The sequence below is a fragment of the Engraulis encrasicolus genome, chromosome 4 (assembly GCF_034702125.1).
Source record: "Engraulis encrasicolus isolate BLACKSEA-1 chromosome 4, IST_EnEncr_1.0, whole genome shotgun sequence".
NCBI lineage: Eukaryota > Metazoa > Chordata > Actinopteri > Clupeiformes > Engraulidae > Engraulis > Engraulis encrasicolus.
The window spans coordinates 27,747,896-27,762,895 of NC_085860.1; the positions used below are offsets into that span (position 1 = coordinate 27,747,896).

The window sequence follows — 15,000 nt, forward strand, 5'->3', positions numbered from 1 at the left end:
TTTTAAATGTTATGCCCAGATATTCTTTTAACTTGTTGGATATCCTGATATTATGTTTCACTAATGTAAGGAGTAAAACTCAGAAACTTCCCGGGTGCTAGCTACATTTAGACTGGGTAAACTCGTGACTTTAATGCCTTCCGAAACGGGCTATTCCAGTGTCTATTTTAGACTATAGCCTAGCCTTGTGCAAAACTTTTTATTTAACATTGCGAATGGGCAGGATGATTTGCTTAGACACGCACGTGCTTCAGAGCAGCTAGAACTGTGCAAGGTGACTGCTGCAGTTTTCAGCTCAGTCCTCCTGGATAATAAACACAAAATAATGCCGACGAGAAAGTAACGCCGTTATCTTTTGATGAATTCACTTTGGGTGCCCGGTTGAGACAGTTTAATTTTTACACCCAAATCAATTGGTTTTTAAGTTATAATTGCATTGTGTATTTTTTTTATTATTATTTTGATGTCACAGGGTCTATTCTTTTGATTGGGAGATCAAGGAACTTTCTGGTGTCGCCGAAACGGCGATGTGCGGTGGGCTCTTTACGCACGGCACCTATGTCCCTCCTTCAGTCAGACTCAAATCGGACCGAAATCAAGTAGCTGAGGTTAAACTGTCGTAAATACACGACCGAACGCGAGTAGCTGAGGTAAAATAGACGTAAATACTCGGGCGGATATCCGGGCACTCACATCCGGCAGCCTACTTACATTGGGTTGCTACAAGACTCACTCGAGAGACAGAGGGGGCAAGCGCAAACAGTAGTGCTGCTCTGCTGGATGGAGATTATTATGTTCTCATTAAACCACTCATTGCATGATGCAGGAGTTTCAGAGGGTGTTTTGGAACTATGTGATTTAATCAGCAACCGTTTGTGATTATGGAAAGCCTAATAGTTATGAGGTTACTATTTGGAATTAGAGAGAAAAAGAGCTTCGTTTTTGATCAGAGAAATCGCTAGTTAGCATGCTAACATTAGCCAAGTATGCCAAGCAATGAAATCCAGTGAAGTAGCTGTTAGTAGCCTACTCACTACTCACTACTCACTAACACCCACCTGATATCATAATAGGCCTACTTGCTTAGGTTGACAAGCAATGTAAAGTAAGACTGGTGCAATGTTTAAAACAATTTTAGCAGCCATATCTCCTTCCATCCACATGAAGTTGTAAGCTTAAAAAAAAACATTAATTTCCAGACCAGAATGACATAGCCTACATTAATCATGTAACAGAACCATGCACTGCAGACAAGTCAGGCTATTTACTATATTTTGTATATTATGAAATTCAATAGCGTGACAGCTCTTCTCCCTTTCTCTCACCCTGTCCCTCCAGTTCAAACACATAGATAGCCCCCTTCTCATGCTCCTACTCACAAATGCACCACTATTTCCAGTCCAGAAATGAAATTGGTTTGGAAGACAGCACAAATGTGTAGCTTATTAAAATTGTTATGCTGCCATGCTTTGTGATGCTGTAGGTAGTGTAGATCAATGCAGACCCCCTTGGTAGGCTTATTGTCTACACATGCATTTTACATGCAAATGTAGGCCTACTGTATCACTCTCCTGGCATTTCAATTTCACGTTACAATTCAAACACATTGATAACCTCCCTCTCATCTGGGGTTGAGGGCCCCACCACCATCACATCCAACACACCACACAGTGAAGCTACTTTCATGCGACTCAATCTGATGTGTTGGTCGCCTGTCAAAATGAACCACAAATCCATTTGATGAAAAACGGTTATTGTTCTTGATGCTATTTAGTTAAGCTTACTACGGATATTACTCCTGTGTTCTGTAAGGTATAAGATTTTTTTTTTCTTTCAAAAAACTCGCCTAGGTCACCAAATAAGCCAGAACCGGCCCTGTGTGTGTGTGTGTGTGTGTGTGTGTGTGTGTGTGTGTGTGTGTGGTGCGTGCGTGCGTGCGTGTGTGTGTGTGCGCATGCATGTGTTAATACTGTTTACTGTGTGTGAGAAAAGGGGGTTCAAAGCTGAGTGATTCTATGTTTGTTTCATGCTAAGCCTCGGCTAGGAGGAGGAGAGGAGGTGAGTAGTGTGCGCACGCGCACGCACACACACACACACACACACACACACACACACACACACACACACACACACACACACACACACACACACACAAACAGACAGAAGCTGTGGCCTACAGCAATCAAAGATTGCGAGTGAGGGAATGAGGGGAGGGGGGAGTAGAGTAGAGGGGGGAGTAGAGAGGGTTGCAGAGCCTCCATCTGTACAACCAGACCATCATTTGTTAGTTTATTTACAGCTATCTCTCTCTCTCTCTCTCTCTCTCTCTTTCTCTCTCTCTCTCTCTCTCTCTCTCTCTCTCTCTCTCTCTCTCGCGTGCACGCTCTCTCGCTCACACACACACACACACGTAATACAGTAGTGAACAAAGCACACACATGTCCGTTTCACACCGTGATCAATTAGAATGTGGAGTTTATTCATTAATATTAATAACAGTGAGTCTAACCATCTGCATGTGCATGTGCATGTGCGTGTGCGTGCGTCCGTGCGTGTCTGTGTGCGTGTGCGTGCGTCCGTGCGTGTCTCTGTGTGCGCGCGTGTCCTCTGTTTGTGTGTGTGTGTGTGTGTCTGTGTGTGTGTGTGTGTGTGTGTGTGTGTGTGTGTGTGTGTGTGTGTGTCCACAGAAAGGCTGGATGAGATGTTGGCTTCTCAGGAGGGCGAGTACCGCACGGCCACCGTCAAGCAGAGACCCACCAGCCGCCGCATCACACCAGCAGAGATTAGTGTTAGTGTCAGTACAGCACGGACACACACACACACACACACACACACACACACACACACACACACACACACACACACACACACACACACACACACACAGATGCACAGCACACACACACACTCAACACACTCAACATACGCGCACACACACACACACACACACACACACACACACACACACACACACACACACACACACACACACACACACACACACACACACCTCATACTGTGGACTCTCACACAACATTACATGTTTTTGCTCTGAATTTGCGTTACATTGATTTCAGTTTCTGTGTGTGTGTGTGTGTGTGTGTGTGCATATGTGTGTGCGTATGTGTATGTGTATTTGTGTGTGTGTCCACAGTCCCTTTTCGAGCGGCAAGGTTTGGCTCTGCACGGAGCGCTGCACCCCGGCTTGGACCGACACATCCAGCTGTCTAAAGCAATGCCACGCACCAAGAGCTTTGGTAATTCACAAACACATTGACACACATGCGCACACACACACACACACACACACACACACACACACACACACACACACACACACACACACACACACACAATCAAATACACATACTTTTCATTAGGTCCACACGATTATGGAAAAAATGATAGTCACGATTATGTGGATCAAAATTGAAATCACGATTATTAATCGTGATTATCCAAGAATAATACATTTGTAAAATCACAAAATGAAATAGTGTATAATATTATAGGGATGAACAAAGTAAATCTGTAGACTACTCATGTAGAGGACAATGTAATGAAGCTTAGACAGGCCTACAGATTTTTGGCCAGAAACACCAGCCTGTCAACATGCTCTGGATTCAAGGACGCCCGAAAGCAGAACACTATATTGTCCCCGTTGCGATCACCATTAAAATCGTGATTTTTGATTAATTTCGATTAATTGCACAGCCTTAGTGTACATAAACACAAAAATCACGGTGTAAAACCATGACTGATGCATTGGTAGAACACAAACACACAAACACACTCATCAAACCAGACCAGTGTAATTAATCTGTGACCTCACCTGCAAATCCACCATTGACCTTTGACCTGTTGATTGCCAGGGGCGACAGAGGAGGACCGGTTGACAGCACTGGCGGCGGAGCATCGTTTCCCCCGAAGCTCCTCCATGACGGACTCGCTGAGGGACCCGCACGCCGCCCACCACGGGGGCATGATCCCTCCCCCTCCCCAGACCGCCCCTCCTCCCCCTCCCCCGTCCTCGCTCTACTACCTGGACACGGGTCCGCCCCCGGCCTTCTGCCCGCCCCCTCCACCCAGCCGCCTCCACGAACTCTCTCGCTCCAGCTACCGGCCCGGCTCCGAGCCGCGCCTGCACGCCATCTCCAGCGCCGCCGCCGCCGCTGCTGCCGGTTACCACGGCGGCCCTACGCCCACCTTCTCGCGCTCGTCCACGTCGCCGGGGCCGCCCTTACACCACCACCCGGCGGCCTCGCACCCCGAGCGGCAGAAGAAGGCCCACTCCATGATCCTGCTGCAGGACTCCTCGGGCTCCCTGGGGGGCCACCTGCCATCCATGGAGCCCCAGGCTGACATGCCCCGCCCCTCCATGGCCTCCTCCTCCCAGGGACCGCCCCCGGAGAGGCTGAAGCGGAAGGGTGGCGGCGGCGGGCGCGTGATTGACAACCCCTACGCCAACGTGGGCCAGTTCAGCCTGGGCATGTTCACACCTCCCGCACCCTCCAAGCCCCAGCGCAGGAAAAGTCCGCTCGTCAAGCAGCTGCAGGTGAGCCTGGTGAGGGTGGTAGTAGTCAGGGGCAGGGCCGGATTAATGCACAGGCTAGATATGGCTGTAGCCTAGGGGCCCCCACCTGCCAAGGGGACCCTGATTGGTCAAAAGTGAAATATTGCTAAATTGTAACAAGATGCAATATTGAAAAATGTATCTGTTGTGTTCAGTATAGTTGGTAGACACATTATCCTTCATTTCTAGCTCATAATTATGACCTGTCTATGTAAATTGGACGCGCAATTTGCCTTCTGGGGGGGCCCCACAGCAACCTGTAGCCTAGGGCCGCCCGCACACTGGCTCCGACAGCACTGCGGCGCACTTTGCTTCCGACAGAATTTGGACCCCCAAACCCAATTTCACACGAACATTGCATTGATAGTCAATGGGCGGCGCTGACAAAATAGAACTTGTCTCTAATTGCTATCCGACATCGGCAATCGTCCGCGGACATCGGCGCCAGTGTGCGTGGTTCTATTGAAAACAGTGGAATCGAATTTTAGCTGAGCAGTGCTCAGCACTTTGTCGGAGCCAGTGTGCGGAAGCCCTAGGGGCTAGGGTGCATCGCCCCTCAAAAATGAAAACTTTGCAATATCCCACTCTGCTCTTGCAGTATTGTTCCTTTGCACTATCATAACTCCCTTGTAAATATCTAGCAAATTTAATTTATGTTAAAGGGTGGCACAATAGGCTTGAAAATTTGAATGGTAGTGAATGGGCATTTTTAGCTAAATCTGTGCAAAGTATATTTTGAGACTGTTTTGATCAAAAACAGTACGGACAATTATTTGGAAGAATGCTCCAGTTGCCTTTCCACTTCCCCAGGACATCAAAACCCAGAAAAATGGCCAAATAGATACATGGGTGTTCGAACATCGCTAAAAGATTAGCAAATGGGGCCTAAAGCCATGCTGAAGGAAGGCTCTAAAAAACAGACACAGGAAATGTTAAATCTGGGAAAGTGGAAAGGGAACTGCATTCTTCCAAATGATTCTCTTTACTAATGTTGACCAAAATAGTGTAAAAACACACTTTTCAAGAATTTAGCTAAAATAGCCCATCCACTGCCATTCAAAATGTCAAGCATATTGTGCCACCCTTTAACATTAACCAAATTCACTACGATTTTACACGAGTGTTATATTTATACAAAGGAACAACTTTGCAAAAGCAGAGCAAGAATTTCACACGTAGAGGCGTTTGATGCACCCTACTAGGGGCCCCAGTCCATCTTAATCCAGCCCTGGTCAGGGGTGTCGTACAGGGGGGTAAAGTGTGACTGAGTCCAGGGCCACTGACAGCTTTGGCTGGGCCCGGGACAAAAATCTCTGAATGGGCCCCCTTTCCTCCTATCCCTTTGACTGACTTCAAGTGACGTGTGGTGCCAGTCAGCAAGTGAACAGTGGAACACACAGAGTATGCTGCTGTGCTCTCTCTCATCAAAGTCTCCCCACAGCAGGAGTAGGCTAACACAGGAACAAGTCAAGTTACAGAAAACTATGCACAACGAATCTACACTTTATTTCTCCTCACAAAGTTAAGACGTTGATAATGTATTAGCATTTGTGCTAAGCGGAGGTGTAGCATTTATAAGGTTGCATAGCGCTGCATAGCGCTGTTTAAAGGAGAATTTCGGCCAGTTTGGATTCATATCCCATCTTGGGTGGACCAAGGGAAAAGGATGAAAGGGAAAACCGCGAGAAATTTTCATGCGTGCTGCGCAAAGTTGTTCAATTGCGCCGTTTTCGGTTAAAGCGTGGCCCGTCGGGCACGTTTTTAACCTGTTTTAAAGCTCCTAGCGTGTATTAAAACACTTTTGAACGCTTTGGCCGTGGTGTGTGTGCCAATACAAGTCAATCTGGTCAGGTTTACAGTTCCATTACCTAGCACAGGCACGATACAATAGGAGTTTTCAGAAGTAGCGCACCTACCTCTCTCATCTTCCGCCTTCCACCTCCGTCCGCGAAATGGTTCGCCAAAGTGATACTTCATAGTAATCCATTTTATTTTTGTCCACCAAAGACGAGCCACAGGAAACAAATTCACACGTTTCCATGTCCTGTGTTGTTGTTTTCTCGCAGATTGACTTCTCACTAGTGAACGCAGGTTTGTGACGTCACAGCGTCACATGACTCCTGGAAGGAACGCACATTCGCTCATCCAGTTATTATACAGAAGCGAGAGGCGCTGTCATAATATTACTGTTTGATATTTTGAGATGGATCCTTCGTTGGGGTCTGGTGGTTCAATTGAAGTTTGGTGGCCATGGTTATCTTTTTCGAACCAGAATATTTGTTATAGATAAAGAATTATTGCCACAATGTCGCATATCACAATAATATACCGATTAGAATATATAGCAGTCCTTGATGATGAAATAAATAATTGCAATATAAATAGAAAATACTATACTCACTCATTAGACAGCTGACCATTAGGGCCACTTGGTCTAGGATGTTTTTTTCCCCAATTGATTCTTGGTACATAAAAGAAGGCTTCCAAAACGTCCTGGTACAGCATGTGGGGAAACCTCTCTGTCTGGGTGAAACACTCGGCACTCTGTGACCCATCTGGAATTCGGTGTAAGAGATCCCACTCCATGCAACACATACTGTCTTCCTCTGTGGCCAGTGCAATACAATGTCCACATTTCTCCACTGCGTGACCTAACAGCGTCGTTGTCTGGATCCTCAGTTTCAGCTATCTTGTGCCAGCAACTCTTCGTCTGTATATTCTGGTTCGAAAATATATCCCCATCCATCAAACTGGTCACTCATCCATTGAAACATCAGACCCTGACGAAGTATCCATCTCAAAATGCGCTGCTGTTCAGAGTACAGAACGCGATTTGCTGTCTCGAGTGTCCTAATACTGAGGGCCACTACACTAACCTTTTATGCACTATCGACACCTTTTGCCAACCCCGAAACTGGATCCCCCCCAAAACAATACATGAGCCCGTCCCCGAAACTGTAATCTGTGATGGTGCGACATTGTGGCAATAATTCTGTAACAAATATTCTGGTTCGAAAAAGATAACCATGGCCGCCAAACTCTTCAATTGAACCACCAGACCCCAACGAAGGATCCATCTCAAAATATCAAACAGTAATATTACGACAGCGCCTCTCGCTTCTGTATAATAACTGGATGAGCGAATGTGCGTTCCTTCCAGGAGTCATGTGACGCCGTGACGTCACAAACCTGCGTTCACTAGTGAGAAGTCAATCTGCGAGAAAACAACAACACAGGACATGGAAACGTGTGAATTTGTTTCCTGTGGCTCGTCTTTGGTGGACAAAAATAAAATGGATTACTATGAAGTATCACTTTGGCGAACCATTTCGCGGACGGAGGTGGAAGGCGGAAGCTGAGAGAGGTAGGTGCGCTACTTCTGAAAACTCCTATTGTATAGTGCCTGTGCTTGGTAATGGAACTGTAAACCTGACCAGATTGACTTGTATTGGCTCACACACCACGGCCAAAGCGTTCAAAAGTGTTTTAATACACGCTAGGAGCTTTAAAACAGGTTAAAACGTGCCCGACGGGCCACGCTTTAACCGAAAACGGCGCAATTGAACAACTTTGCGCAGCACGCATGAAAATTTCTCGCGGTTTTCCCTTTCATCCTTTTCCCTTGGTCCACCCAAGATGGGATATGAATCCAAACTGGCCGAAATTCTCCTTTAAAAAGTTGGTTCTCCCTCGCCCGACGCATTAGCCCACAATCATACCAGAGATTATAATACTCCTAGAATCTCTGGTATGATTGTGTGGGCTCATATCTGCATTTTCTTCTTGACTGACGGTCAGATTTGAAGTACAATGTTATTAAGCTGTTCTGGTTCTGAAATGTTTCAATGCAATGCCCGTTTTCTATTGTGTTCATCCGTGTGACAGAATGCTGAAGCGCAGTGCATGGTTATGGTGAGGATGGAAAACTTTTTCTTTGTTCATCTCCCCTGCCTTTAGTACCTACATCATCTGAAGAATCTTCTTACTAAATTCCTGAGGCTCCTGGTTTCTTCTTCTACTTTTCGCTTTTCCTTCATTTTCTCCCCTCCTGCTTTGTGCTGCTGCTAAGACACATTGGCAAATGGCACGAGCGGTTGTTGAAGTTGTTTTTTTTCCTCGTAATGACCGACCAAACCATTTGTGCACTGGGGGTGGGGGAGGTACAGGGGTTCATGATCCCTTTTTAAATACAGGTAATGCGAAAAATCTAGAGATCATTTATTCAATGGAAATATAGCGCATTCTGCTTTCCTCAAACAAACTTATTTTGAAATAAAATAGAACCATTAATCACAACTTCATGGGGGCCCAGTTCTGGGCCCCTCTTATTCCTGGGCCAAAATACCCGTTTGCCCCCCCCTGTCGGCGGGCCTGACTGAGTCACCAGGGCCCCATGTATAAAGGGGGCCCATGCAGTGTCTGATTTATGTAGATACAGTATATGGCTGGTGGGTCCATTGGAGCTGATTGTTAATAGGGCCCACAATTTGCTGCTACGCCCCAGTGACGCCCCTTGCCACCCCGTTGCACCAATCTCCCATCCCATCTCCTGTCCCACCTGTTCTTCATTAGTTAATCAATGTTCATATGACTGTCAAAATCAACTCCTTTCCTCTGTGTTTACGTCCGTCATATTAAAACGTCCGTCAGAAACGAAATCCCATTTTTTTTGTTCCCTCCCCCACAGATCATTGTCACCCCTGTAACACAGACATGGGTGGGTTGGGTTGACGTTTTCTGTGTTGCTTTCTGTGCTGTTTGTTGTCTGCGTTTGGGTTCGGTTTGGGATAACGAGAATGTCCATACTGTGTCCATATGTGCATGTTATATAAGGTGGAGGACTCGATCCAGGAGCGTGCGTCTCTGATGCTGGGCACGGTGCACGGGCACCACCGGGAGCTGTCCCCCACGGGCAGACTGGCATCGCACCACCACACCAGCCACACCAGCCGCATGGAGTTCTACCAGCAGCAGCTCGCCGCGCAGGAGGAGGCCCTGCTACAGGTCAGCACACACACACACACACACACACACGCACGCACACACACACGCACACGCACACACACACACACACACACACACGCACGCATACACACACACACACACACACACACACACACACACACACACACACACACACACATACAATTCATAAGTTTTTGATCCCTCAGCATTCCAATGCTTTCTTCAAGTTTTTTTGGATCACTGGACACTTAACATTTTGATGAAAAATGTGTTGATGGGCCTCAGGAAGTTTTAAACAGGCTGTTAATTGAATAGACGTGGTGTAAATGGTTACATGCAGAGTCAGGGATTATGTTTGTCCTGCACATGTGTGAACTGACCTTTGACACTTGGTGATGGGTGCTTGTTGGTGGTCATGGTGATATCAGGCTTGTACGAAATTAAGCATTGAAATTCAAAGTAATGCTATAATACGAACACTAGGTGATGGTGGAAGCAGGGGAGCGTGTCTATGTTCCTACAGCCCATTGGTCCCACATCACTAAGATTTTTAACACTATTTTAAGGCCTATTGGTTCTCTTAGTTGACTTGGAAATGTGGGAACATGGAGTTGTAGAGCTTAGGGGTTATATTTGAATCATTTCTTAAAACTGTGGGAAAACGGAGCAGCAGGAATAAGCTGGGACCATTTGGGCTGTGGGACCAATGGGCCGTGGGACCAATGGGCTGTGGGAACATAGGGCTGACCCCGGAAGCAGGCCAACAGGTGCAGGGAATAGACACATACTGATAAATATACAGCACCATCTAGTGTTCCTATTTTGTCATCACCTTGAATTTCTTTGAATTTAATCTTCACCACCCATTGAGAGTACATAGAACACCACCACCTAGTGTTCATATGATGGCATTACAGTGAATTTCAATTCATTACTGTGAATTTCAATTCGGAATTTCGTACAAGTTTGGGTGATATCAGCAGTTAGTGACCTTTGTCCTCCCCCCAACAGGGGCGGGGCCCGTTTGCAGCGGCCATCGCCGGAGCCGTGAAGGACCGCGAGCGCCGGCTGGAGGAGCGCCGCAAGTCCACCGTCTTCCTGTCGGTGGGCACCATGGAAGGCAGCGGCGCCCCCACGGAACCCTCGCCCTCGGCCGACGTGCCCTCGCTCATCACGTCGCGGTCCGTGGACGAGCGCATGCTGACCCGCGAGCAGGTCCCCTTGCCCCCACCGCCGCCCTCCCTAGCCCTGCGGCCTGGCACCCAGGGGGGCACCACCTTCATCCACCCGCTCACGGGCAAACCCCTGGACCCAAACTCCCCACTCGCCCTTGCGCTGGCCGCAAGGGAGCGGGCGCTCAGCTCGCAGGTGCAGTCCCCCTCCAGCAGCCCCGAGCCAAGGACTACGCACGAGCCGGCGCAACAGCAGGGGGCGCTCTTCCACCCCGAGCACGCACACACCAAAGAGAGCGAGCGCTCGGCCGGGCTCGGGGTCGGGGTCAGTGTCGGAGGCAGGGCGGGGGGCCGCGATTCGCCCTCGTCCTTCTTCCCCACGCCTGCTAAGGTGCAGTGGGCGTCGCCCACCTCGCTGCGGCGGGAGATGGAGGCAAGGCCTCTGGTAGAGCAGGACAAGCGGAGCATGCTCATCAGCGTCATGGACACGTCGCAGCAGAAGACCGCCGGCCTCGTCATGGTCCATGCCACCAGCAACGGGCAGTCTGCCTCCTTGGGCGCCGACGGAACGCCCACACCCACGTCCACCCGAGCCTCGCCAACCGAACCAAAAGCCGCCGCCGGTCCAGACGCCCCAACTACTACCCCTACTGCTGGCACCCCCCCACCCACCCCCACCCCCACCCCCACCCCAACTTCTGGTGCACTGACCGCGCGTAGCCCAACACCCACCTCCATGTCGACGCCGGCTGGAGCCCAGCAGCGGCCCCCGAGCCCGGGCCAGGACAAGACGCTGGCCCAGGGCAGCTCTGAGGAGGACGTGGAAACATACGGCAACGTGGCGCTGCCGGCGGCCATGCTGTCGTCCAGCGACGAGGAGACCCGCGAGGAGCTGCGCAAGATCGGCGTGGTTCCCCCACCTGACGAGTTTGCCAACGGCCTTCTGGGTAAAGGCCAGCTGCCGGCACCCACATCCGCCCCTGGTACTTTCCCCACCGCCGCCCCAGCCACCACCACCACCACGACTACGGCCTCCGTTGCCACCACGTCGCCGACCACCACCAAACCTCCCGTGGCCAAGCCCTCCAGCATCCCCGCCCCTCCTCCTCCTCCTTTCCCTATACCCTCCCCCCAGAGCACCCTGACCCTGACGCCCTCCCCGACCCCCAGCCCCAGCGGCGGCGCCCCGTCTGTCTCAGGGAAGCCCCCCTCGGAGGGAGCGCTGCAGCTGGGTGGCGACGTGTCGGCGGCGGACTCGGGCGTGGAGGAGGTGGACACGCGCAGCTCCAGCGACCACCACCTGGAGACTACCAGCACCATCTCCACCGTCTCCAGCATGTCCACGCTGTCCTCGGAGAGCGGCGAGCCCACCGACACCACCTACAGCTCGCACGCCGACGGGCACACCTTCGTGCTGGACAAGCCGCCAGTGCCTCCCAAGCCAAAGCTCAAGTCGCAGCTCAGCAAGGGGCCCGTCACCTTCCGGGACCCGCTGCTCAAGCAGTCCTCCGACAGCGAGCTGCTGTCCCATCAGCAGGCCGCCGCGCTGGCCTCCCACGCTGCCGCCGCCACCCACGGCTCCACCTCCTCTTCCGGCCTGGGCCTGGGGCTCGGCCTGGGGCTGGCGTCCGCGTCCGGTCTGTCCGGGTCGGGTCCCGGTCTGGGCCCTGGCCGGCCCCGCTACCTGTTCCAGAGGCGCTCCAAGCTGTGGGGGGACGGTGGCGGCGCGGGGGTCGGTGTCGGGGTCGGCATGGGGATGGGGATGGGGCTGGGCGGCAGTCTCAGCCCGGAGGAAGGGAAGCCCACTGTGATCAGCGAGCTCAGCTCGCGCCTGCAGCAGCTCAACAAGGACACGCGCTCGCTGGGCGAGGAGCCGCTGGGGGGGCCCGTGGGGGCCCTGGACCCCGGCAGGAAGTCGCCCGTCGCTGGCGCCAGGTAGGACACCAAAGGGCGCCCACCAAACACATGGCATCGCCTGGCGAGGTGCAGTGGGTGGGGAAAGCCACACATACACTCAACTAGTTATGAAGGAAAGAGAAGCAGTGAGTTGTATGTCAGGCAGGGTATACGGTATTTAAGGATTCAGAAGATATATGTGAGTGATTCTACGATTCGCCTGCGCTTTTGGCAAAAGCAAAATGTCAATTATCAGTATTTTTTTTCAACTAAATGACCTACACGTTTACATAGTGTATATATTTAAGTTTCCAAACAAACAAATTGCCAAGCTTAATCTGAAATCATTTGATAAATACTCTAATGAAAGCGAACATGTTCTTGATTATTTTGTCAACAGTGTTATGGACAAATACTATGTCATATCAAACATATATAAAAATACTACAGAGTTGAAACAACATACGTTTGAAAGTGCTTATGTCCCTTAGCAATAATGTTGTCATTAATCTGTGCAACTGATATAGAAAATGTGATTGTTGAGCTTCATAAGTAGGATTTTATGATTCACTGTGATACAGACACATTTTTCATTATAAATCCCTGTAACGTCTGATTTGAATTTAGTCACCCTCCTTACACAAGACTTCCTTCTCCAGAGATAATCCCTAGTGTCTGTTCATAGGATTTTTCCAACACATCAAGGATCAATAGCACAAAAACACTTTCAAAACAGTCAACCGTGTTACTCAACTGTTTTTACGGTCAACATTGCAGGGGAACAAGTCGGCACTTTTTTAGGAGAAAAAACAGAGCAGACAAACCCATCTCCCTAGAACACAAATTATTTTGTTTGTTTGTCTGTCAATATGGAGATAAATTGGCAAAAACATACTCCTCCTCAACTGTCATAGCTAATTGTAACACCATTGACGGTAACACGGCTTGACATTTCAGCCATTTTTATGGTGTTGTGCTAACTGAGGACCCCAGAAGTTCCACCACAACACCTTAATCAATTCATGTATTTGCACTATGCTTTATCTGTGTTTTTCTACATGAGATTCAGATTCAGATGTTGATAACACAGTTGACAGGCAATTTTCCCGCTATGAGAACATGAAAAAGAATGGGTTAAATTATGGAAGGATGGAGCTCAAAACTTACCAAAAAGTCCTCCCATACCCTGCCAAAGAGGTTATGACATCACACGATGTTATTCGTATGGCCTAAGACCAAACCATTACTGATTTATGGAGGGAGTTTCAGACCGTGACACGGTTAACACAGTTTTCGTGGACACACACAAAATGGCAAATTTCATGTATAATGGAAAGGACAGTGGTCTTTCTGACAGTTTTGTCATATTGTGATGATTACTGTGAATCAACATTTGCAATCGTCTTGGCCAAAACAAGTTTCTTTACATGCTAATATGAAGACTGAATCTGACATTTGGAAAACAGGACGGCATGAAATAGCCCAAAACCATTATTAGATATAGAGAGGGAAATAATGCCATGTCTACACTTTCTGTATTATATGAAAGATAAATGTGTGCTAATGTCCAAAACATCATTGGATGCAGTTAATAGTTAATGGAATTGGCAAATAAAATCCATGGAGTTAAAAGCGCAGTCGAATCGTAGAATCACTCATGTACATACGTAGAGGTGCATGGATATGTGTAAGGAGATGGAATAGAATGTGACAGACAGTGTGTGTGTATTTGTGTCAGAAGCGCAAAAGGCTATGTACAGAAGATTAACATCCGTATATGTATAAATGTGATCGTATGGATGTTAATTCATTAGGAACATTCTAAATTGTTAATTAAAGCGGTCAGCCATAATTCACTGAATTTTGAGGCAGTTTTATTGCCATGAAACTTAACAAACTTCCCTTACAAAATACCTGCAGTGGGAGATCAACTCCACGCAATGGCCACCGTATCATACCACGTGCCACACCTTACCAAAAGTCCACGTAAGAACCCTACACAGGAGCTTGTATTCCATATGCTGTTTGAAAGTATGAAATACGCAACTCCAAGCATGGCTACCGAGTAATGTTTTGCTCACCCAAGATCAGGGGTGGGTGATATGGGGGAAAACATTTGATTGCAATATATTTTTTTCCATGCTTACCACTGCAAATTTTTAACACATTCAAAATATTTCTTTATATTCCAGTCCAGTCAATTAAATAAGATTAGAAAGCAAATAAATAAATGTCATTGCATAATCTACTTGACCTAGTTTTACAAAATATTAGTAATACTTTAATTAAATAATATATTTCTTTTAATTCATTTATCATTGTCAATTTCAAATACGCACTTTTTAAATTAATTTCGCGCTGGATTTCTTGGTAGCCTAATACTGTTTGGAGATT

At 48.4% G+C, this 15,000-nt stretch overlaps 1 protein-coding gene across 1 annotated transcript in view; it reads left to right on the plus strand.

Moving 5' to 3' along the window:
* Window positions 1-15,000, plus strand: part of shank3a (SH3 and multiple ankyrin repeat domains 3a) — a 301,455-nt gene that overhangs the window by 273,553 nt on the left and 12,902 nt on the right. Inside the window, exons 20-27 of the mRNA XM_063197051.1 lie at window positions 2,035-2,058; window positions 2,688-2,788; window positions 3,155-3,257; window positions 3,873-4,555; window positions 9,407-9,577; window positions 10,550-11,411; window positions 11,466-11,782; window positions 11,846-12,645. Of these exons, the coding sequence (XP_063053121.1) occupies window positions 2,035-2,058; window positions 2,688-2,788; window positions 3,155-3,257; window positions 3,873-4,555; window positions 9,407-9,577; window positions 10,550-11,411; window positions 11,466-11,782; window positions 11,846-12,645 (3,061 nt within the window). The remainder of the gene's footprint in view (window positions 1-2,034; window positions 2,059-2,687; window positions 2,789-3,154; window positions 3,258-3,872; window positions 4,556-9,406; window positions 9,578-10,549; window positions 11,412-11,465; window positions 11,783-11,845; window positions 12,646-15,000) is intronic.